The sequence below is a fragment of the Eurosta solidaginis genome, chromosome 2 (genome assembly GCF_040869045.1).
Source record: "Eurosta solidaginis isolate ZX-2024a chromosome 2, ASM4086904v1, whole genome shotgun sequence".
NCBI lineage: Eukaryota > Metazoa > Arthropoda > Insecta > Diptera > Tephritidae > Eurosta > Eurosta solidaginis.
The window spans coordinates 290505426-290531139 of NC_090320.1; the positions used below are offsets into that span (position 1 = coordinate 290505426).

The 25714-nt window shown below is 35.5% G+C and overlaps 2 protein-coding genes and 1 long non-coding RNA gene across 13 annotated transcripts in view; 2 read left to right on the top strand and 1 right to left on the bottom strand.

The window, feature by feature from the left end:
* The first annotated feature begins 15671 nt into the window (after nt 1–15671).
* LOC137241888 (putative nuclease HARBI1) lies at nt 15672–16929 on the top strand. Its single transcript, XM_067769247.1, has 4 exons — nt 15672–15689; nt 15731–16138; nt 16194–16338; nt 16390–16929. The coding sequence occupies exons 1-4, from the start codon at nt 15672–15674 to the stop codon at nt 16779–16781; spliced, it is 963 nt and encodes a 320-aa protein (XP_067625348.1). The 3' UTR covers nt 16782–16929.
* A 1335-nt stretch (nt 16930–18264) lies between these two features.
* On the top strand, nt 18265–20394 carry LOC137241173 (uncharacterized). The gene is made up of 3 exons (XR_010949925.1): nt 18265–18322; nt 18387–20171; nt 20245–20394. It is a non-coding gene; the product is annotated as an uncharacterized lncRNA (long non-coding RNA).
* Nucleotides 20390–25714, bottom strand: part of Cka (Connector of kinase to AP-1) — a 100891-nt gene continuing 95566 nt past the window's right edge. For 9 of the 11 annotated variants that reach the window (XM_067768471.1, XM_067768474.1, XM_067768476.1 and 6 more), the window contains one exon: nt 20403–24934. In XM_067768471.1, coding sequence (XP_067624572.1) covers nt 23715–24934 — 1220 coding nt within the window. In that variant the 3' untranslated portion in view covers nt 20403–23714. Of the gene's footprint in view, nt 24935–25714 lie in introns of all 11 variants that reach the window. The other 2 variants (XM_067768477.1, XM_067768478.1) reach the window with 2 other exon arrangements.

The following is a 25714-nucleotide window of genomic DNA, read 5'->3' on the forward strand; positions in this document are numbered from 1 at the left end:
AGTATAAAACCTGAAATGTGTGTTAAATCCTATGAGCCTTGCGTGTCTACAGACACTCCTTCACGTACTAGCGCTTTAAACAAAAATCAAAAGAAAATTTATATAAAAGAAAATTTAAATCAATATAAAATATATGTATATGCGGGTTACAACCCTATAGGTACTGAACCTTATGAAAAAAATGTATATCTATTGGTATAATAAAAAAAAATATTTATGTAAACCAAAATATCAAGCAACCAAGTAATCTCGATGTAATCTCAAAAAGGAGAATATACGACATAGCAAAATATATGTATGTTAAATGCTATAAACCTTGAGTGTCTACGAACACGCACCCCTGTATTAGCGCTTCATACGAAATCAACCAAAAAAAAATGTCTACAAAATATATATATATATCGATAAAAAAATGTTTGTATTGATGAAGAGGTGTGAATATAGTATACCTGTAGGTTAACCCCTATGCTAAATGAATGTTCATAAACTTATGATGACGTATTAACGTAACACGTACACCAAAAAACTCAAACCTTTGTAAAAAACTGACTCCAAAAAACCAATACCAAAATTATCTCCGATATAAAAAGTATAAAAAAAAATTTAATAATATAGAATGTTATGAGTTGGCGGGTGTTCGGATGGCCTGACTACATGAGGAGGCTTAGGGTTCTGGAGCATAGTTGTTCGTTCCTGTGTGGGTTGGTATGTGAATCCTCACTGATAAATTAAATAACGAAACAAATTACGAAACGATTTTATGCTTCACAACATCTACCAATCGCAATGTAGTTGTGGTCACACAATCTACTACTTATGGAACAACAAAACTCAAAACCTATGTTTTGGCTTCCACATTTGTAGCCATATTCCTGACACTAACTCTCTATAAAAGAAACAAACCAAAAAACTGAAATCTAAAATAAACTTTTGTGTTGTAAAAATGTCGATGCTAATAGATCACCCTCATGTTTTGCGTCTATGCCACCGTTTGGTTATTGTATCAGATATGGTGGGCTTGCTCCTAACTACTGGTGCAATTAAACTTTGTAACAAATAGACAAGCAAGTCACCTAACTAGCTTAGATACCCGCTTACACCATACCTTTTTTTTCAAATGAACGTTTTTTTTTTTTTTTTTTTTTGAAAGCTTAAATACATTTGTAAGTGCAAGTTTAATTGAGTAAAAAAAAAGATAATTATATCTTTGTATTTCTACTAGATGTTACAGAAGAATATTTGATTTCTTGCGAGGGCGCCAATTCAAGCTTCTTTTCCTGCGCTCTGTTGAATTATAAAAAAAATTATTTCTCGGGTGCTATAAGAAATATAGCGATCCCTTCATGTGTTTTTAGTTTGGGCGCCATTTATAAATGTATGTCACGTACACGTTGCTTTGGTTCCCGATGGTGGCCCTAGCTAGCTCAGTACATTTGGCAGGCCGTGGTTCTCAACCCGCCATCTTGGAACCGGACGCACACATATATTTATTTACTTCCGTTCAACCTCTTCGGATTCACTTACCCACCGCACAATAGGAATCCCACCCAACCTTGGACCGCTCGCATCGTGCAACCTACTCTGCGGTCACCCTAATGCCATGCTCCATACTCCTACTTACCTCCTCATCATTCCATCCTTACATCCCGCCCCAAAAGAAATTAGCCAGCCATATTACTTCTCTTTTCACTTCAATAACGCATTTTTAATAACCATAATCTTAAAATCTATACACGAAATGAAATAAAATCTTATACAAAAAATCAAGCTTCGCTTATATTCAATAATATTTTTCTTCAAACACCTTAATTTATGTATATACATATATGTAAATTTTAATTTAACACATATGGGTTCCTTCTTCGCAAAAAAAAAAAAATGTATATCCTTATGCAAACATATAAAAATAAACGTATTACAAACAGTATTTATACACGCGTAAACAGGCCTATAAATATTGTCAACCTAAAAAGAATCAAAATGCGCACATGAATTCCGTATAAAAAAACTGTATGACAAATGTTCAAATATATTTCTGGGCCTTTCTGTCGCCAAAATCACCAAACTCTTATCTACTCAAGTGGAGTTATATAAAAAAAAAGAGTTTTAAAACACACCCTAATGCCTGCCTAAAAGAGCTCTTTTATGTGGGGATTGGGGAGCATATTGGTGCAGGGTTCATACCCCCTGCAAAAAAAAAGGTAAGACAAAAAAAACAGTCTAAATCGTTTTGGTATATCTTGTGACTGATAGACACCTTACAATTTTAAAGAATTTTCGATCTACTCTGAACATTACGTTTAAGACTAAAACGAATAAGATTTATAGTGACTCGGATATATGTCCATGCACATCAATGTAAAATTCATATTTCATACAGTTTAAAATTTGGGATAAAAAAAAAACAATTCTTAGACTACCCTGACTCGTTTGTTAATTTCTATCTACCATAAAAAGCTTTTGTACACATTCCATTATGGTGAACTTTTTTGCTGAATGCTATAATGAGGTAAGTCGCTCCAACGTTAGGGTAAATGGCTAGGTGAATAAACAAATCCAATTGGACGCAGCTTTCCGAGACGCACATAAAAGGATTTGTTGGTGATGAAATGGTAATACCAAAATCGTGATGAGATGCAATTACGATTTTTGCTTGATAAAAAAATGTTGTAGGGTTTTGATAGATCGGAGATCGAATTGTATCGGATTTGTAGGCAATGACGCTGAGTTTGTATAAAATGACGTCGAATATGTAGGAATAATATGGACTTTGTACAAAAACGGTGTTGATTTTATAAAAATGGTTGATACTCGTAACAATTTTGATGTTGAAGTTGCAAAAAGAATTGTTGCATTTGTAAAATTTGATACCGAATTCGTAGAAATTCGTAGTTTTCGTAAAAATTCGTGATTTGTAAAAATTTTGATTCGTAATAAATGTGATTCGCAAAAAATGTGATTCGCAAAAAATGTGATTCGCAAAAGATGTGATTCGCAAAAAATGTGATTCGCAAAAGATGTGATTCGCAAAAGATGTGATTCCCTGGCGCTTTAAAAAGGCTTCACTGGCCACCTCCGGTTCCCACTACGAGAATGAAATCTCAATTAGCGCCAATTAAATTCTTTCATTAAGGCTCCCAAAACCGATTTGGCGTTCACGCGCCTTATGTCACACATACATTAATATTATATTGCCCTCATACCTACACGCAATATGAAACGAATGTATCCGCAAAAAATTTATTATTTTAATCAAAAGGAAAAATCAAAGAGATAGTAAATTTTTAGAATTTGGGATTACGCAAAAAAACAATGATTGAGTGGGAATCTTCACTCAGGAAAATCCGTGCTTGCGGATTTATTGAGGAGGCTGGTGACCGAAGTCGAAATTGAGGTCGCGTGAACCCCAAACGGCGCGAAAGTCTACATGATTAAAAAAAAAAAAAATCTTCATAATTTAAACACTCACCAGGTAAACAAATATTCCACCTCCTTATGCAGCAAGGAAATCCTGTCCTGATGGTTGGATGCAGCGTCGTCCTTTTTCTTTAAAAATTATCGACCGAAGCCGCTTTTTTTTTATTGAAGGCAATTTGCCTTATCAAAACTTAAAAATTATTGCTATCGGCACTAACCTGATCCTTTCTGGATCTTCGCGCACAGGGAATTTTAAAACTTTATCACACGCAAAAATCACAAATGTTTTTTTTTCTTTTTATAAGCGGAGCGCGCACTTTAGCCCGATATGCTGCTATATTTTACTTTCCTCTTGTTCACCTTCAGTTACCCCCTTTTATACTATCCGAACCGCTGAAAAGAACCGTTTCCTTATGCCGTTTCCCACGGTCTTTCTTTTGTCTATTGCAATCATAACCACCCTATATCTATCCCTGTCCTTATTCTCAACATATCATGCACGTCAATCTGGCAATCTTCAACCTAAAGCTTTTTTCATCAATTGTGAACTTACGTGAGTTCACCATGGTGTTTTTTTTTTGCGACATTTTCATTTGACGTTTCTCGTGTTTACCTTTTTGGTAAACACAATTTTATAAATTTTATTTATGATAAATTGTAGTTGAGGGATCGACTGCTACCCACAACCTGTCGCGAGAGGTGTCCAAGACGCGTCGAAAACAATGTTCCGAAGGCGGAAAATAAGAATTGTATCTCTATCCGGAGATATTTGCAGTGTAAGTTGGTGATTTTCAGGTGATTGTTGTTCTGTTGTGCAATACCCAACAAAAAAACTGTGAACATAAGTGCTTTGCGTGGATATAGTTTTGGTCTCCAAACCGGTGTTGGACCTACCCAGGGTGCTGTTTTATAAGCGCGGCCGACGGCCACCAATGCAGAATGGTGTTCTGTGCAACCATGCTGTGGATACCACCCCCGGTTTAGGCGGGACCCGCTGGTAACTTTTCGGTTTTTTTGTTCATATATTTTGAACGAGCAAAAAAAAATGTATTTCAATATTGCTGTTTTAACAGCGTACTCCACCCTAACATATGAGGCTCTATACATCCGAGCGGGCCAAGGTCTGCATGAAGCCCAACGCGGGGACGACCCACGCCCTGACATCTTTTGATACGCATATTGTACAAACAAATTCTAGGGTCACCCCTGGTCCACCTTTATGGCGATATCTCGAAAATACGACCACCTATACAACAACCACCACTCCCTTTTAAAACCCTCATTAATACCTTTAATTTGATACCCATATCGTACAAACACATTCTAGAGTCACCCCTGGTCCACCTTTGTGGCGATATTTCGAAACGGCGTCCACCTATAGAACTAAGGCCCACTCCCTTTTAAAATACTCATTAACACCTTTCGTTTGATGCCCATATTGTACAAACATATTCTAGGGTCAACCCTGGGCCACCTTTATGGCGATATCTCGAAACGGCGTCCACCTATGGAACTAAGGATTACTCCCTTTTAAAATACTCATTAACACCTTTCTTTTGATACCCATATTGTACAAACAAATTCTAGGGTCACCCCTGGTCCACCTTTATGACGATATCTCGAAACGGCGTCCACCTATGGAACTAAGGATTACTCCCTTTTAAAATACTCATTAACACCTTTCATTTGATACCCATATCGTACAAACGCATTCTAGAGTCACCCCTGGTCCACCTTTATGGCGATATCTCGAAAAGGTGACCACCTATACAACAACCACCACTCCCTTTTAAAACCCTCATTAATACCTTTAATTTGATACCCATATCGTACAAACACATTCTAGAGTCACCCCTGGTCCACTTTTATGGCGATATTTCGAAACGGCATCCACCTATAGAACTAAGGCCCACTCCCTTTTAAAATACTCATTAACACCATTCGTTTGATGCCCATATTATACAAACAAATTCTAGGGTCACCCCTGGTCCACCTTTATGGCGATATCTCGAAACGGCGTCCACCTATGGAACTAAGGATTACTCCCTTTTAAAATACTCATTAACACCTTTCATTTGATACCCATATCGTACAAACGTATTCTAGAGTCAACCCTGATCCACCTTTATGGCTATATCCCTAAATGGCGTCCACCTATAGAACTATGGCCCACTGCCTCATAAAATACTCTTTAATGCCTTTCATTTGATACGCATGTCATACAAACACATTCCAGGGTTTCCCTCGGTTCATTTTCCTGCATGGTTATTTTCCCTTATGTTGTCACCATAGCTCTCAACTGAGTATGTAATGTTCGGTTACACCCGAACTTAACCTTCCTTACCTGTTTTCATTAAAAGTTTAATTTATTACGGAGGGTTACTCCTTTAATTGTAAAAAGCAGAGAAAACGTAGAGTTTTTCAAATTATTCTGAAAAACTTTTTAATTTGAATTTCTGTACCCAAGTTCACTATGAAAAACTGAAAAATGTAAACTTATTGAAAACTCATTTGCACACACAATTTACACTTTGAATTTAATTGTGTTTTTATGCACAAAATTTTGAAACTAAAAACAAAATTTTCGTTTGTCAGAAAAAATAAAGAAAAAACTAACTAATGTCAAAAAACCCTATCGAAATACAAACTGGCTTGTTTGTTTTTAATGAACTACTTTGAATTTTTCTTGTATTTCGTTAGTTTTGCCAAATATAGTTCACATACTTTCACCAGTATTGAAACCTTATTGGCTCCCTCGACAAAAAATATAGGAGAAAATACAAGAAAAATACATAGAAAATAAAGTAGCGTCATATAGGAGTTTGATTTGTTTGCAATTACAGCACCATTATACTTGCAGGAGGCTTTCACAGCTACAAAAATTAAGGCGGATTTAAACAGATGCTTTGGTTGTGTTGCATTCATTAATTCATCTGTCGGGCGAAGTATCGAAAAATTTACATAAATGCTTTGGTTGCGAGCTTACGCTAAACTATATTTCAAAAAACTAACGAAATACAAGAAAAATACAACCTTCCATTAAAAACAAACGAGCCAGTTTGTTTTTCGATATGTTTTTTTGACATTCGGCCGTTTTTTCTTTATTTTTTTCAGACAAATGAAAGTTTTTTTTTAGTTTGAAAATTTGGTGCATAAAAACACAATTAGAATCAAGTTTCTTGTGAAAAAAGTGAACCATTAGAGATCGAAATAATTTGCGCGTGTTATTTGCATTGTTTTATTGTTAAAAATGTTAATGTGAAAATAAAATGTAAAACATAAACAAAAACATAACAAACTCGCTAATTATGGGCGAATAGTGGCCTCGCTTTTTCATGATAAAAATTTTGTTTGTGTTTTAAAGTTCCGATAAAGTTTCGTTAGTTTTTTTTTAGCTTGAAATCCAAGCAAAAATAAAGTAGTGTCATATATGCTTTTGAAGTGACCAAAGCGTTTTATATAGTTTTGCCCTTATGCATTTGTGTAAACAGCCTTAGAATTGAAATTTTTCCATGATACACGTGTGGCGCTTTATATTTTGACTCTAATTTAAATAAATTTTGCTTTCCGTATGTTTCCGCATTGTTGCAGGCTACAAATCTAGTATTCTTATTTCCGCGGAAATATATTGTAACGAATTTGCTGCAAATCGTCTTATTTGCAACCCTCTGCTAAGTTCGTATCGCTAAACTGTTGAATAAATAACTCCAATATGTAATAATGCAAAATGGCCTTTATTCAAGTACTTCACAATAACACTTATACTTTGCAACGAATAGCTTGCTTAATAACCAAACTGATTGACAGCTCAAATGAAACTGTACTATACAAAATAATACTGCTATAGCTCGCTAGGTAGCGCTTAATCCAAATCTCAAATCAAACTGAATTACTTCTTACTCGCCTGCACCGCTTTTATAGTTTACGCTGCATACTTCTAGGCTCTTCGATTTCCAGAAGTTACTAGTTGTTTCGGCTACAAAATAGCCAGCCACAACTACGTGCACAAATTATTGCCCTCTCTTGTGACCACTGAGATAAGATATATGCATGTGTTTGTGCATTACCGCTCCGCTGCTCGTATACGTACATATGTGTAGACGCAATTATTTATTCGTTTATGTAGATCCATAAAGATTGAATTATTGATGTGAATGTTTGTAGTTTACAGTCTCTCGCGCGCACATAGTCGTATAAGTAAATGCATCTGTGTGTGACATCTCTCTGGGCTGCCTTATATATGTGTATACTTGATTTGATTATTAACGTAAATACTGCTTGGCATGGCCTTAGCATCGCCTTAGTGATGGGATAATTTAGTGATGCTAATATCCGTGACACTGCCCTCCACCTAAGTCTGATCGTCCCGATCAGACAAATCTCTCGATCTAAACGCTGCTAGCATCGCCAAATGTACCACTCTTCTACTCCGTGGTTTCTCAATGCTTTGTATGCGGTAGATGGTATCACTGATCTTCTTCACAACCTTGTACGGGCCTTCCCAACTGCACCGAAATTTGAATGGAACACCTTTCCGCCGGTGAGGGTTGTATAACAGTACCAAATCTCCCGCCAAGAAACCTTTCGAATTATTGTTCTCATGGTACCTGTGTTTCATCGTACCACTCAATACCCTGGTTCGTTCCTTCACACTCTGTTGTTTGGCCAATGAACCACTTCGTAGAGCTTGCGCTGGACGAATTTTCTTTGCATAATCGGTATCGTTCCCACATTTTACAACAGTAGTGCGCTCCGGCTTGAAACTACCCTCGCATTCTTTCTCGGAAATTCGTTGCTTCGTTTTCCTGCGTCTTTTAGGTTTTGTCAATGCCAGTGTTTCTCTCGCAGGTACTTTTGATTTTGATTTATTTGGCCCATTCGATCTATCAACCTTTACCTTTGAATTTCGTGGCCTTCGTCGAGTATTCTCCTCCAGTACCCGATTACTGCTGAACCCTTTTTCCAAACTAAAGTTAAGTGGCACATCTTGGTTCTCATAACGCATCACCCTTCTCTGCATATCGATCTTGATGTCATGGTCAACCAAGAAATCCACTCCCAATATAACTTCATCAACAATCTCCACCACAACAAATTTGTGTAGAACCATGACCTTCCGAATCAATACTTCACATATCGCTTCTCCCTGAACTTGGTTATACTCGCCAGTGACCGTACGCAACTTTGCTCCAGGTAACGGTTTTACTCTCCTGTTGACCAAGTCAGATCGGATCAAGGAATGAGATGCGCCCGTATCTACAGTCAATACTCGTTCTTTGCCATCCACATTCCCTCTGACGGTAAGACTGCTCGATTTTCTACCAATTTGCGACACAGATATCACGGGGCATTCAATAGCTGGATCTAGCTTTCTACCTCTTACTCGCTCTTGCTCATCTCCTCCAGCTTTGCGTTTATGGCCACCCACATTGTTGGAACTATTAGGACCAAGATCGCAATGACGTGCAATGTGACCTGGGTTGCCGCACTTGAAACATTTGATAACTTTTCCACTCCGCTTTTGCGATCCTTTCAGCACCTCCAATATTGCGTCTACCCACTCTGGCCTTTCTACTTCCACACGGCGTGCTTTGAAAACTGGCTTAAACAGAAGCGACGCTGTTTCCTGAGTCAATGCATGGGATACCGTTTCAGAAAATGTTTGCTTTGGGTTCGCGTATGTGGCTCGCTTCGTTTCGACATCTCGTATGCCATTTATGAAGCTCTGGATTTTTACCCTTTCAGTGTATTCCACGGGTGCGTGTGCATTTGCAAGATGAGCCAATCTTTCAATATCTGAAGCAAACTCCTGCAATGTCTCATTTGCTTTTTGGTAGCGGTTTTGCAACTCAATTTGGAATATCTGTTTCCTATGCTCGCTTCCGTAATGTCTCTCTAAAGCGCTCATCAATGTTTCGTAGTGGTTCCGCTCGTACTCTGGGATGTTCTGTAGGATTTCCGCTGCTGGCCCCTTCAATGCCACGAACAGTGCAGCAACTTTATCTTCCGCATTCCAGTTGTTCACTGCTGCGGTCTTCTTAAACTGTAGCTTAAATACCTGGAAAGGAACAGAACCGTCAAAGGATGGTGTCTTTACCTTTGGATTACTCGCTGAAACAGCTGGGCGGTTTAGTTGTAACTGCTCCATACGACCTTTTAACGCTTCTATTTCGGCATCAATTTTGTCCTCGAGTTGTAAAATTTTTGCATCCTGCTCTTCCAGTTTCACAAAGAGCTGCGATGATACCTGTTCCGAAATTTGTGCCGACATTTCAGATATACGTGCCTCTTGCGCTTCCAGTTGAGATGCCAAATGTGTCTTCTGTTCTTCCAATTGTGATGTTATACGGGTTTCCTGCGATTCCAGTTGGGATACCATATACGTCTTCTGTTCTTCAAGTTGTGTTTCCTGTGCTTCAATCTTCGATGTTATTCGTGTCTCTTGGGATTCCATCTGTGATGACATATACGTTTTCTGTTCTTCTAGTTGAGATGACATATACTTTTTCTGTTCTTCTAGTTGAGATGCCAGTTGCGACGACATTGATGCTACTGTCGATGTTTGTGCAGATATTGCAGCCAATATCATGTTCAAGTCTGTGCTCGTAACTGTCTGCGATGTTTCGTTTTTCTCTTCAATTTTTGTTGTTGTTTCGTCCCCATCAGGATAAAAGACAAACTCGTCCACATCAATTCCTTGCGACTCCATTACCTCTCGTAGCCGTGCTTGAAGTTCGATCTTATTGCCGGTTGTATTTAATCCACGGTTCTCCAACTCCTTTTTCAGTTGCTGGATCTTCAATTCACTGAACTTTGCCATGTCCAAGTTGTATTCCCAATCTTCGGAATTTATTCAACAATTCCTCTTCTGACACCAATTGTAACGAATTTGCTGCAAATCCTCTTATTTGCAACCCTCTGCTAAGTTCGTATCGCTAAACTGTTGAATAAATAACTCCAATATGTAATAATGCAAAATGGCCTTTATTCAAGTACTTCACAATAACACTTATACTTTGCAACGAATAGCTTGCTTAATAACCAAACTGATTGACAGCTCAAATGAAACTCTACTATACAAAATAATACTGCTATAGCTCGCTAGATAGCGCTTAATCCAAATCTCAAATCAAACTGAATTACTTCTTACTCGCCTGCACCGCTTTTATAGTTTACGCTGCATACTTCTAGGCTCTTCGATTTCCAGAAGTTACTAGTTGTTTCGGCTACAAAATAGCCAGCCACAACTACGTGCACAAATTATTGCCCTCTCTTGTGACCACTGAGATAAGATATATGCATGTGTTTGTGCATTACCGCTCTGCTGCTCGTATACGTACATATGTGTAGACGCAATTATTTATTCGTTTATGTAGATCCATAAAGATTGAATTATTGATGTGAATGTTTGTAGTTTACAGTCTCTCGCGCGCACATAGTCGTATAAGTAAATGCATCTGTGTGTGACATCTCTCTGGGCTGCCTTATATATGTGTATACTTGATTTGATTAACGTAAATACTGCTTGGCATGGCCTTAGCATCGCCTTAGTGATGGGATAATTTAGTGATGCTAATATCCGTGACAATATGCAACTATTACATCTGTAAATACTACAAAGTTTTATTAAACTATTAAATGCAACTCAGCTTGAAGTACTCTTACGTACCAAAAATGCAACTCTAGACCTGAGATTTGCATCAGGTGAGCGAGGCTGTTTGTAGTTTTGACGTTTATCGCTTAGTTGACACACTTGGTATAGGTACACTATGCGAGTGCCTGTCAGAAAGAAGTCAACACACTTGTACATGTACACTATGGAATAAATAACTAAATACTTGAACATATGCAAACATTTTGTCTTAATTACTGCAAATAAGGTATCCTAAATTCTATATTTTCCAAAGTTATCACAGTTTGTTTAAAAATTTTACCTGAATTTCCTTAAAGATTTGGTTCTAATGTCAAATGCAAAACACTCCCTTATAGTATTTTAAAATGTTTGCTAGACTGGCTGCTCATATTATTTTATAAATGAAAATTTTTATGCTGTTTGGTTTTCTATAGACAAATATAAAAAGAAAAGTTGGTTTGAAACACAAATGGGCAATGCATTGCAATGCAATTTATTTACCACGAGCAAACAAGCCAGTCTATCTTCAATGCTCTGCCCTGCAAAAATCGTTGGATTACGTGTTCCATTTTCTTCATGTTGGAGTACTCTAACAATATTCCTTTACAATGCGTTTGCCGACCACCATCAGCCGATCATTGCTCGTTTTTTAACGACAGTGATCACGACACGATGACGATCGAACAGAGTTGCCAAAAGTAAAATATTGCATGCAAATAACTATTAATAAAATTTTACCTTGGCAACTCTGATAAAATGCAACAGCGCACTGGTTTTATGTATACATACTAAAGTATGTATAGAGAAATATTAGTTTCTTTATTCACGCAAATGCTAAATAACATAAGAATATTCGTAGCATAAAATATAAAAGTTGTATTTCCCCTCTTCATTTACTTTCATTTTAAATTAAATTCACTTCGATAATTCTTTCCGACACAATTCCTCTTTAGTACTTTGGCATATGATCCTCTGTGGGTGCTCCATGGAGTACTACAGGGAAAGTACTCTCACGTATGTACTCTATGGAATACTCACAAACAAAGCGAGAGTGGGATCACCTACTCCTCTGCTAGGAGATCGCAATGTTAATTGGAGCACATTTTTTGTATGAATACAGATTAGATTTGGAGCAGTCCTATACTCCCAAAGGAGTATTCCTTACATTATTTATAGAGTAATCGCGTGCTTTGAAGGGTGGCCATTCGTGACAGCCATCCTCCCTGTCAGCCTAATTTGACAGGCAGAAATTGCAATGGAAGCATGGAAAGATTCTTCACTTGTAGGAATTCACAATTATTAAGAAAAATCAAATACAAGAATATTTTAATAAATATGTTGCAATAAGATTTTTTCACCCATCAACAAATAAAACAAAATTAGATAACAAAAGGTTAAATAAACTATTAAAAAATAGAAAAAATAAAAACAAGTACTACTTATAAAAAGAAACTGGGTAATCATGATTTAATCACTAGATTTGTTCTTTAATGTCAGCAGAGCTTTGACACTCCCAAAATTGAAAATCAGAGGACGGGTTGTTTTTGCGAAGCAAAGGAAAGGGGTGAATAACACTGTGCAACAAATTCAGGTTAGCAAAAGTTAGGTCGATTCTTAGAGTGAGGGGTGAAAATAGAGGCTAAATTAGAAGACCCGTATCTCAGCGGTTGTTTATGTTAGTTCGATTTTTTTTAATCGACCTTCGAACTTTGCAGTCAAATGCAATAAATTTCTTCCCCTTCTTCCTCGTCTCCTCTTTTTTGTTTCCAACCACCGCACAGGTAGCGATTTTTATATATTTCATACATGCAATAATATCAAAAATAAAGATTCAGTTAAGACTCGAAACTCAGCCGAAGCTGATGTGTTTTAATTTTCGCTCGGTGGTGATAAAATTCGCTATTAATTTTTTTTGGAACTTATTTCATTTTGTGAGTGATTTAAGTTGAGTGCATCGGTTTCATAAAATAACAAAAAAAACATTGTATAATATATAATCACCCCTATTCTGCATTTCGATTACGTTCCCGTTCTACGCTCCGCTTCAATCGAAGTTTGGTATTCTGCATTACGACGGAATTGTAAAGAGAAGAGGAAGAGCAAATGATTTTTCGAAATCAGCTGATGGTACGGAATGTGTGAACATTGGAACAAAATAAATTCAAGAAAATTAGTAAAAAATACTGAAAAACGTTTAAATTTTATTATCCACGCCATTTTGTACAAAAAAAGCAATAGAATATATTGCCGCAGTGTTATATTTTTTTGAGTGAAGTGCTTTCATAATTGTAAGTGTGTTTTTGTAGTTCTTTTGGCCAATTCCCTGCCGTGGCCACCAAGTTTTGTTAAAACGGATTCCTGCACGAATATAGTTGACATTTTCTGAATTTTAAGGATGCTAATTTCATTGCACTGCCCTAAAATACTTTATGAAGATTTATTTATTCTTTCCGCAAGGATTGTTTACGTTTTCGCTTCACCTTCCTCTACTCCGGCAGCTTGCTTTGGCATATATCTGGACCCAACGAACATACACAAATTATAGCTGTCTATTATAATGGAATCAATAGCCGCGGCATTATTTATGGAGTTGGAAAGCAACGCATACGAAAATTGCCAGGCGAGAACGGAAAGGCAAATATTGCGAGATTTGTGTAATCCATTTGAGATGAGTGACGAATTGTAAGAAATTGAAATTAACAGTGGTATAGTTTAATGACTTATTTTCTTATTTAGGTTCATAAAAAAACTTTCGACTTAACAAGGATGCTTTCAAGTATGTGTTAGATACTTTTGTGGCGCAAATACGTCCAAGGACTTCGACATCGACATGTTGTTTTTGCCCTGGAAACACATAAAAAACAATCATCATCAAGCCTTCTACGTTTCTTAACAAGTTTTACTTACATTTTTGTTAAAATTCTGTTATAAATTAATAAAAAATAAAATATTTTTCCGCCAACTAATTTGCAACTTAGAAAAACGGAACTACGATCGAAATGCAGAATACAAAAAATCGAACGATTCGAAGTTGGATCGAAAGAGATTGGAACACAGAATACTAAAATTGCCAAATCGAAAAAATTCCAATCCAAGTCGAAATGTAGAATAGGGCTGATTGTATTAGAAATGTCGGAACCAAAATGTAAAATGGACCATTTTTGTAATGTTTGTGGACGTTTCATAGCAAGCGATGAAAAATGTGCAGCCTTATCGCGAGTTTTATTTTCACCCGAAAATATTCACAGTTTTTGTTCACCCTATCGCAGAGGGTGGCGAAACAATTTTTCGTGTTCGAAAAAGATTTCACCTTATCGGCAACTCTTTGTTCGGGCGAAATGAACAGCGTGGAAACTCAAATTTGTTCACTTACATTTTACAGGCGAACGAAGAAAAATGTAAGTAATTTTTTGTTTTGAAATTTGGTACTGTTATAATTATATGTACTTTTATTATTAGAAATAAATCAATAAATAATGCACAATCGGAAGCTGAGTGGGAAAAAGTGAAATTCCTGTATTGCTAAGTATGTAAATTCTATTTTTTATGACAACGTATCAGTCGGCCAAGTTATCCATTGTTGACCAAGCAAAGATTCCAAAATGTTGAGCACCTCACTGAAACAAGATTGGCTAATGCCCACTTCATGGTCCTTTCCAACGCCTTTTTGCTTATGCGAAAAAACGAAGACATGTACTCAACTTTACAATTGGTGGAACTCCAAATTTTTGCTTCAATGTTGGCAAGGAGTTGGTAAGAATCTAGCAAATATAAGAATGCCGGCTTGTTTAGTCTGTAATATTGGCCAAAGCTAATTAAAAAAAATTAACTTGTTATTCAAAAGTGCTGAAAATAGTAATTATTAGCTTACAGTGAATCACTTAGCTCCAAAAGGTTAGAACTGTCACTTAATTGCCTCCGAATCGCTTCCACATTTATATTCTCCTCGCGCTCAATCAATACCAACCTAAGTGCAATACTAAACATTATTTTATTAATTTTTTATTTATATTTTTGTTGTATTTTAAGGAAATATATGCTTGGTTACAAAATTTACACAATTGTAAGTAAATTATTTGTTCACTGCCAATTCGCAATAGAGCATCAGCTGTTTCGAAGTGAACTTTTGTTCGCCCGAAATTGCCGATAGGCGGAAAAAGTTCAACTGAACAAAAGAAGTGAAGGCGAACACTTTTCCGCGTGAACTTCGTGATAAGGGTGGTGACAATGCGAGCGATTGTTTTTTGGAAGCCTATGAACAATCAGCCTTATTGTAAACTTCATGTGAATAAATCAATTCAATGAATTTTTTATTTCCCATGAACAAAAAATTCGTATCGTTAATTTCATGTGAATCAATCCTTATATTCGAATTTCGAATATGCTATTGTGAACATCACTCATGTTTTGTTTACAAATTTTTGCAGAAAAAATTGCTGTTGTGTAGTCAAACATTTTTATTTTTGCGTTAAATATTAAAATTGTAATGATTAGTGCTTACTTGCGCCTTTTGTTTAATTGCAGAAGAAATTAATACCAGTCAGCAATTGGCTGAACGAGTGTCCAGGAGGATATTACGCGACAAGTGTAATCCCCTTGAATTACCCAATGCAAGGTAAACATGCAAATAATTATACTCGTAACCAAATAAATAATCGCGTTTTAACTATTTATACATAGCCGGCGTTCAAATATTTGTTGGATATATTGCACAGTGGTCTGCCAGTGGCACGTAAACGTTTTGCAATAGACACAGTTGTAAAGCTTTCAGTTGCTCTAAGATTTTTTGGTGAAGGAGCATACCAAAAAGGAGTAGGGAGGCAAGTGGATGTTGGCTTATCGCAGTCAAGTTTTAGCCACGTCTTGTCTGAAGTATTGAATGTTTTTGAGGAGTGCCTTTGCAATCAGTGGATAAAATGGCTTACTAAAGACGAAATGCGTGAAATTGCTTTGGGTTTTCATCAACAATTTAATATCCCAGGCATTATTGGCTGCATAGATGGCACACACGTTAGAATTATAGGCCCTAGGAATAATAAACACTTATATTATAACAGAAAGGGTTACTATAGTATGAACGTTTTGCTGGTAGATTGGTAAAATTTGTGTATGCTTTTACGCATGTTAATAATTTTATCTGCAGGTATGTGATAACAAAATGGCAATAAGATACGTCGATGCTACACACGCTGGAGCCTGCCATGACTCATTAATATGGAATACAAGTGAATTGAGGGTTTCAATGGAGCAGGATTACTTGCTAGGCACTAGAAATGTTTGGCTGCTAGGTAAAATTTTAAATGAAATCTGTAAGTCCCAAAATCAAATTTTGTTTATAGGCGATGCTAGATATCCACTGGAGCCTTGGTTGCTAACACCCCACAGATCAGCGGAAGAGGGCTCCACAGAAAGAAAATTTAATGAGGTTCTTGCACGTGGACGTAACATTGTGGAAAGGACCAATGGCGTCTTAAAAAATATATGGAGGTGTGTACTAGGAGCCAGGGAGCTACATTATTTGCCTAAGAAAGCAGCTCAAATTACTAATGTCTTTTGCGCGTTGCACAATATATGCTTAAAGTATCGGTGCGATGACACACCTTTTATTTCAAATAGAGCTTCTCAACCGGAAATTTCTGAACACGTGCAGTTTGAAGAATCTGAATCGCATTCATCATACCTCAATGAGGCTAAGCGTATTAGAGCAAATATAGGCAATTGCCTTATGTAAATTTATGACAAAATGTTTTTTATAATTGAATGACACTCTTCAAAGAAATGTCTGATTTGTATTAGCTCAAAAAGCGGCTTTATTGTTAATCTTGTTTTACCAATTTGAAAAAATAAAGTACATAAAATTAATTTTTTTTACAAAAACGTTCTAATTAAGGCCTAAGCTTTTCTTTGCAGCTAGTATTTTCAAATTTTGAACCTCGATTTGGCTGTTTATAAGTATGAGTTACGGTCAACTTCAATTTTTCTGAGCCGTTCAATTTCCGAATTGTGGCGTTTTGTTTCCTTTAGTAAACTGTTTTGAATATTTTGAAAGTTTTCGAGGCCCTGGTTTAATTCCTTTAAGTGGCCTTCTATTTCAGTATAGTGATGACTCTGGATTTCCAAGCCCTTTCTGACGTTGTCATTCATTTCTTTTTGAACATCTAGTTCAATGTTTAATAGCTCCGAAGGGTTAATTTTTTTGCGAGTTTGCTTGCTGGTTTTTTGTGCAGGCAAAGCACTTTCCCTTTGCGTGTCACCGACAGTTTCGGTGCTATTTTCGTCCAAGCTATTGTCCATGCAACTAAGTTCCACTTCAGAGTCCTCACTAGAGCTGTTGTCTTCATCACTACTGTTATTTTCACGTTGCTTACCAGTTGATTTCGTTGCATTCAAACCAAAAGGCTTGCCATCTTCGACACCTTCCGCAGCTGCTACCGACGCAGTTATATCCAAAATTGACTGTTCTAATACAGAAAAAACATGATGCTTGCAAGGTCCTCCACCGGTCTTTTTCCTATTTTTGGTATTTTCGCCAGCCTTGTTTCGTACGTATCGTTTTTGATCAATCCAAACCTGTATGCAATGGCTATATAAATTATGGTACATTCCATAGCCACATTGCATTGATAGTCACCTTTTCCATTCGGAGATTGATTTTGATGGTGGGCCCATGCTATTGAGAGAATTGTTCAATTTCTTCCAAAAAGCCAGAACTTTATCTTTATTTTTTTTTTTGGAAGCCCTTTTCTATTTCAGGATTTCCGGCCATAGTGCTTACCAAGAAAGTCAACTGAGTTATATAAAATAATTCTTAACTAAGTTTAATAAGCAATAAACAATCCTTACATTTTATCGAGTGTTGTTCCCCACTTTCAGTTTTGCGAACAAATTCTATATATTCACGTGGAAAAAAATTTGTTGACGGTTAGGGTAATTTTTCGAAAATGGGAAATTTTTCACATGTGAAGTTCACAATGAGAACAGAACAAATGTGGGAATTTTTCCATTGAGAATTTCATTCACGCGAAGTTTACAATAAGGCTGAATGAGTTATATTCAGCCCTATTCTGCATTTCGACTTGGATTGGAATTTTTTCGATTTGGCAATTTTGGTATTCTGTGTTCCAATCTCTTTCGATCCAACTTCGAATCGTTCGATTTTTTGTATTCTGCATTGCGATCGTAGTTCCGTTTTTCTAAGTTGCAAATTAGTTGGCGGAAAAATATTTTCTTTTTATTTTTTTTATTAATTTATAACAGAATTTTAACAAAAATGTAAGTAAAACTTGTTAAGAAACGTAGAAGGCTTGATGATGATTGTTTTTTTATATGTTTTCAGGTCAAAAACAACATGTCGATGTCGAAGTCCTTGGACGTATTTGCCCCGCAAAAGTATCTAAAATATACTTGAAAGCATCCTTGTTAAGTCGAAAATTCTTTTTGAACCTAAATAAAAAAATAAGTCATTAAACTTTACCACTTTTAAGTTCAATTTCTTACAATTCGTCACTCATCTCAAATGGACTACACAAATCTCGCAATATTTGCCTTTCCATTGTCGCCTGGGAATTTTCGTATGCGTTGCTTTCCAACTCCATAAATAATGCCGCGGCTATTGATTCCATTATAATAGACAGCTATTATTTGTGTCTGTTCGTTGGGTCCAGTTATATGCCAAAGCAATCTGCCGGCGTAGAGGAAGGTAAAGCGAAAACGTAAACAATTCTTGCGGAAAGAATAAATAAACCTTTAAAAAGTATTTCAGGCCAGTGCAATGAAATTACCATCCTTAAAATTCAGAAAATGTGAACTATATTCGTGCAAGAATCCGTTTTAACAAAACTTGGTGGCCACGGCAGGGAATTGGCAAAAGAACGACAAAAACACACTTACAATTATGAAAACACATCACTCAAAAAAATATAACACTGCGGCAATATATTCTATTGCTTTTTTTTGTACAAAATGTCGTGGATAATAAAATATAAACGTTTTTCAGTGTTTTTTACAAATTGTCTTTAATTTATTTTGTTTCAATGTTCACACATTCCGTACCAACAGCTGATTTCGAAAAATCATTTGATCTTCCTCTTCTCTTTACGATTCCGTCGTAATGCAGAATACCAAACTTCGATTGAAGCGGAGCGTAGAACGGGAACGTAATCGAAATGCAGAATAGGGGTGATTAGTTTTGTCATTTCTCCAGAATTTGTCGATTAAACAACAAAAATTTTAAATAAAGTGACAAAAATTAAATATAAAATATTTTTGAATAAATTAATTAAAAAAATAAGAAATATGTATGTACCTGAAAAACTATTGGGTCATCGCCGGGTATGAAACTTGGCTACCGTTGTGTGTACAGGAGTCTAAGTCGCTTTTCTACGGCGGCTTTTCACCTCCGATGGAAAATTAGTAATATACATACGTAGCCGATAGATCACAAGTGGTGTATTTTCATGTCAATGGTCGTCTTACGAAAGAGTGATAACGGTTTAAGCCAGAATTGCCCTGTAAATATGTGAAAGCCATCATAAGGAAATAGTTTAGACTTATGGCGGTTTTCATCATCTCCCGTTCACGCTAATCGGTAGTTTATTTCATAGATATCCTACTGATTTGTCAACTAAAAAGGTCAATGTTAAATGAAATGTACAATGTAAGTTCTTATAAACATAAATTAATTCAACACATTATTAAACTTAGGCCCTGCATTTCAGTGCGAGCTTAAACTCCAGCCTGAATCTGAATTCATCGTCCAGTTCCGAACAAACAAGAACGAGAAAAATGTAGAAAAAAAATTTGTTCTGAATTGAAAGATAAATGCAGCCTAAGAAAATTATATACTAATGTGTCACTTATGTATTTATCTAATATACTTTTTTTATTTTCTTTCAGGAGTTAATCAGCCCTATTCTGCACTTCGAACTGAACTGAAATTTTCTCAGTTTGGTAACTTTGCTATCCTGCGTTCCGTTTTCGTTCAGTCCATGTTCGAAAGTCTCGATTTGACGTATTCTGCATTTCGAGCGGAGTTTCGTTTTTCTGAGTTGCAAATTAGTTGACGGAGATTCTTTTGATTTTTATTTTCGCGGGCTTCAAAGCGGAATTTTTTAAAAAATATGTAAGTAAAATATACATTAATGTTTATAAAAAATATTTTAAAACAAACTTTTTATTTTGTTGTGGTTCTGCAGGGCAACAAGTACAACACCAGAGCAATAGGAAAAGTTGTTGGAAATGCTGTCAACAAAAAGAGACAATGCGCAAGGGTTCTCAAAGAGGCCTAAAGAAGAAGTCCATTGATTATATTGAATTTAATGAATTATTTTTTATTAAAATTTACAAACTTCTACAAATATAAAATAATTCAACTTCTTATTTATTGGAATATTATATGTTTTTACAACAAAGTGAGTATGTTGTTGCGAATGCGATTGGCTACAGCAGTATAATCATTATCACTGCTATGTCCTTCTTCGTCTTCCTCCTGAAGGCTTTCTGTTTGAATGTATGAAGGTTTAGCACTTTCAGCACCAACTTACAATTCATCGCTCATCCTGAATGGATCACTGAGGTCCCTCAATCTCCGTCTTTCCACTCTCACGTCTACATTGTGTGACGCATTGTCCTCCTCTTCAATTAAAACTGCAACGGGTAATGTTTTCATAATTTATTTATGTTAAATAAATGTTAAATAACGAAATATTCACTAATTTATAAATTTTTCAATATTTCTTTATTTTGTTGTGTTCTAATTTCATCAATTTCTCACAAACAGCTGATTTCGAAAATTCGTTCATTCTTCCTCTTCTTCTTTCGATTCAAGCGGAACTCAGGATACCTACTTTCAGTTCAAGCGGAGCGGAGAACTGAAACGGACTTGTAATGCAGAATAGGGGTGAATATGTCTTTAAAAATTCATTTTCTACACTCCCATTTAAATTTTTTTCTCGCAACATTTTGGCGACGAAAGTGACGAGCAGGTTTCACGAGCAAATGAAAATGATTGAAAGTCGGTATCAAGGATTCTGGGATATTGCTATGATGGGTGACTACTGCTGGTTTCTCATAAGAGAAACCGATTCTAATCTAAATAAGCGTCAAAACAAGACACATAACTTTTTCAATTATAAAATAAGATCATAGAGTTAAGACAGAATGATATGTACATATGCTATTATTTGTAGGATACTTAAGTATTAAATGGATATATTTACTTGAATGCTTATAACTTTTGTACTAGTCCATCGATTTTGTTGAACGAAAGCTTATTTTTTTTTTGTAATAAAACAGAGCTTAGAGGGGAAAAAATCATATTTTTACAAAAAAAATTAAAAAAAATCCGTAATATTGTTCGTTATCTTTGAATCTGCAGGGCTTAGCAAAAAGTGTTGTATGCACAGTTTATAGCAAATTTTATTACCTTTAAAAGCCTTCGGAATTTCTCATTTCGTTCTTGAGATATATATGATTAAGTGGACCCAATTTTTTTTTTTTTGAAAACATGGTTATTCGTAAATATCTCAAAAACGTTGCCACAGAATTAAAAATAACCTTGATTTTCGGAATCAGGGGGTGATTTTACATAGGCATTTCATAATGGCGCCTCTGATGCATCTTGGCTGTAAACCAGTGTAATTTAATAAACAAATTGCGAAAGGCGTATAAAATTCCTTAAACTTTATGAGTATAATACTAACTTATGGTTGGAATAGTTCTGGAATTACATCGAAAATATTCCAGAGTTTGAAAATTATTTTTGGGAAAATAACGGGGAAATGCCCGATTTTTTTTCGGAATAATTTTCGAATTATTTTATAGCATGACTTGAAATGCATTCTATACATACATACTCATATGTAGTCAAATATTAATACCCAAAATAGCCACTTGAGCGCAGCGTGCAATTATGCATAAATGCATTTGCTTCATCTTAGAATACTTTCGGTATAATTTTGGAAATTTTCTGTATTAATCTGGGATACGTTCGAGATTTTTACTAAACATATTGAGTGATTATTGATTTTCGAAGTTACTTGCCACCTCAGTATATTTCTTAAAACTGTTATTTGTGTTCATATCTCAAACTCATATGGAGTAATTTATTGTCGGGACTTTTTCGAAACAACTTTGTCAACTATTTTTGGACAACGTCGGGTCTATTTCGAAATAATTTGTTTAATTACTCTGGCATTATATACAAGTCATTTTCGGGATTATTTTGGAACTAATTTTAGAAAATATCGAAAGCAGTTGCGTTTTTTTTTAATAGTTTCGAGGTTTTTTTCAGCATATATTATAAATTAATAAATAAAAATGTTGACTTATTATTAATTATCGGAGCCGTTGCGTCACGCAAGAACGCCAATATTTTACAAGCCAACAAAGCGTTTCAGCTAGTAAACAAAACAAATTAAAAATTAAAGAACATATTAAATTATTTGTATTTGTAGGCTACATATGTATTAATATATATTTTTTTTTATAATTATTCATACACTTAATATATTCATGTGTTGAGTATATCATTCATTTGCTGCTTGCATTCGCAAATCTTCTTCTATATAGCTCTCTCTATTACTAAGACATGGGTAATACACTCATCTAATGCTTTTTCTTGTATTTTAATTTAAACTTATGATTTTTTTCTGGTTTTTATTTTTAGAAAAGTTTCTTATTATTTATTTGTTTTTAGATGCATATATGTATATAGCAATTTTTGCTCTTTGTTGTTCTTGTATTTATGTGTGTAGTAGAAATGCTTCTTAATTCATATATTTTCATAATAATAAATGTATCATAGATGTATATGCATGTATGTATATTTATATATATTTATTTATTTTTGTTTATATCGGTTGCATTTTATTTTAAAATTTAAATTTAGTTCAACTACAGCTCTACTACTTGCACTACTATTCAACCGATCAACTGCTTGTTGCTATACGATTATAACATTCTCTATTTACTATATATATGCCAATAGTGTACGAGGGTGTTTATGTGTGTGGTGGTGTATGTTACTGGGTTGATTCCAACGCGAAATAAAAAAGTCGCTAAATTTTTTATTTTTTTTTTTGACAGCCGAAATTGTTTTTTTTCTTTGTAACTTTCTTATTAGGCAAGCCATTTTTTAAATAGACTCATTATTATTTTAGCTCCATAACTTCTTTTAGTGTTCTTTTCAGTTCTGCAGACCGTTTTTTCATAAAATCTTTTAACGGGGCTCCAACTGATTTAGTACACAAAACTTTATGAACGCAGCTCCAGTGCTCCAAAGTATATTAGAAGGAAAAATAATGCTTGTCAAGACCAATATGACAATAAAAAAACTTCGGCTGTATTTGCAAGGAGCAAAAAACTAAAAAATTGCCCCGAAACGCTCTTAAAATATGCTCCAAATTCAGGGGCACTTTTTTACAACTTTTTTTCGACCCCACTTCGAATACTAAGTTTTTTCAAAGTCAACCCTTCTTTCCAAACGCTGCTAAATGTTACGCTGCTGCTGTTTTTTTTATTTAACATTTAAACAGTTGTCATTTGTTCTGTTTTTGTTGATATTTTGGTGGTGGTAGTTTTGATCTGCGTAATTGAGTTGTTGTTGTTGTTGCTGTTGATGATTACATTGCAAATTGTCGTCCAAAATACAAAAACAAATTTATACTTAAACAAACACCTTAGCCAAACCATCCGCTCCAGCGCTAGCTATATATGGTTTTGTAGCATGGAACGCCACATCAAATATACTTTCATCGAATTTCTTACGATGCGCTGTAATCTCTTGTACACATGTCTTATTGTCCAAATTCCATAATCGTATCGAGCAATCATGCGAACCAGATAATAAATATAAACCATGCGCATCAACAGCCAACGATGTCACCGGCTCCAAATGTGCCACCATCGAATGTATTAATGTACCCGAAACATTATCCCAAAAGCGTATATGACGATCTTCATGTGCAGTAATAGTAATAGGCAGCGTTGGATGTGATACAACTTTATTTATAAATTTCCCCGTATTCCCGGACATCTCTTGGGCAGCCTCCAATTTGACAACTTGTTTACCTGTCTCCGTATCATACACAATACAATGGGCGCTATTATATGCCACAACAATATGATCGACCTCATTACGTACAAAATCCACAGATGATGGTGTACCTTCAGCTTCGGAAGCAGTGTAGGTGCGTAACAGTGGCTCCTTTGTATATGGTGACCACAATTTAACGGTGCTATCAGCTGAACATGATACAATATTGCTATGCATTGTTGTTAAACCCCATACGGCGTCAGTATGTCCTTCTAAGGTGCCCGAATGTACGCTTGGATCATAACAATCGTATGGATCAATATTTGGTGATGGTAGTTGCCAGCATTCGATGTTACCATCTAAACCACCAGAATAGCAAACATCACCTGTTGTTGACATACCGAGACATAATACGGGTGCGGTATGCGCACGAAAAGTATATAATGGTTCTACATCGAGACTAGCTGATTTTTTGGCTGGTACCGTTTTTTGTAGATTCCACAATTTGAGTGTATGATCCTCGGAGGCGGTAATTAACACCGGCTCCTCCGGATGGAAAATTAATGCGCGTACACCATCAAAATGTGAACGCAATGTATATTTAGCATTCCAAGTTTTACGATAACTACCAGTACCACCACCAGTACCATCTTTGGCATTTGCATCATATGAACTTTCCGCCTCGTTGTTTACCGTTAGTTGTGCTAATTCACCTAGACCGAGTGAGGCATCAACCTCTTCATCGCCACCAGCTGTTACGGCGGTAATAAGGTTGCGTCTTGCCGCTGCAGAAGCAGCTGCATTATTAACAGTGTTATTCAATTGTTCCGTCGCATTTGGTGATGGGTATCCTTGGGAGAGGTGGGTGTGTTGTAAATACATATATACCGAGGATATTCAATTTTGGTTGTAGAAAGTGTGGAGGATTAAATCAGTTTTCATCGTTGCGTTTACCACAGTTGTTAGAACGTGCGCATATGAAATAATGTTGATGGCGAAATTGTGAATTATTTTATAGAAAAGAAGAAAAATAAAAAATTAATTAATTGTTTTATATAGTATAAGCTATAAATAAATGAGTAGGTATATAGAAATGTATTAAAGGTTCGAAATCTTATTTGTAAGGGATGCCAAAAGAAAGCAAGCTTTTGCGTGTCCAAAACAACAGAGCTAACTTTTTTGTTTTTTAAATTTTTTGTGGAAACATTTTTTTATTATTAAATCTTTTTGCATGCTTAGTTCGAAATTTAGAGCGAACCACTAGAAATAAGCTGAAAATGTTCCTCTGGCTTCGAAAATGTAGTTCTGAAGATTATAAAAATGAAAAACAATTTTTAATTTATTTAATAAAAATTACCTGCCAACCAACGCTACCCGCTTTTTGCTAATTTCACCTCAAATTCCAACGCAATCTCATATTTTTTTTGAATTACTAACACCATCGCACATTTATGGGATATTTCGAAATTCGAAAAGTATGCTTAAGCAAATAAAAAAAAAATTCCTAAAATATGAAATGAAAGCAGCTGCCATCCGCAAAAAAATACACATTTTTACAAAATGTAAAAATTAAGAGAAAGAAATTAAAATATAATCAGTTTAATGGTAAATCAAGGTAAATATTTTTTCAT

Coding starts and splice junctions, on each gene's coding strand:
- LOC137241888 (XM_067769247.1), top strand. Junction 16,139..16,193: donor ATAGTATGAACGTTTTGCTG/GTAGATTGGTAA, acceptor TTTTATCTGCAG/GTATGTGATAACAAAATGGC. Junction 16,339..16,389: donor TAGAAATGTTTGGCTGCTAG/GTAAAATTTTAA, acceptor TTTTGTTTATAG/GCGATGCTAGATATCCACTG.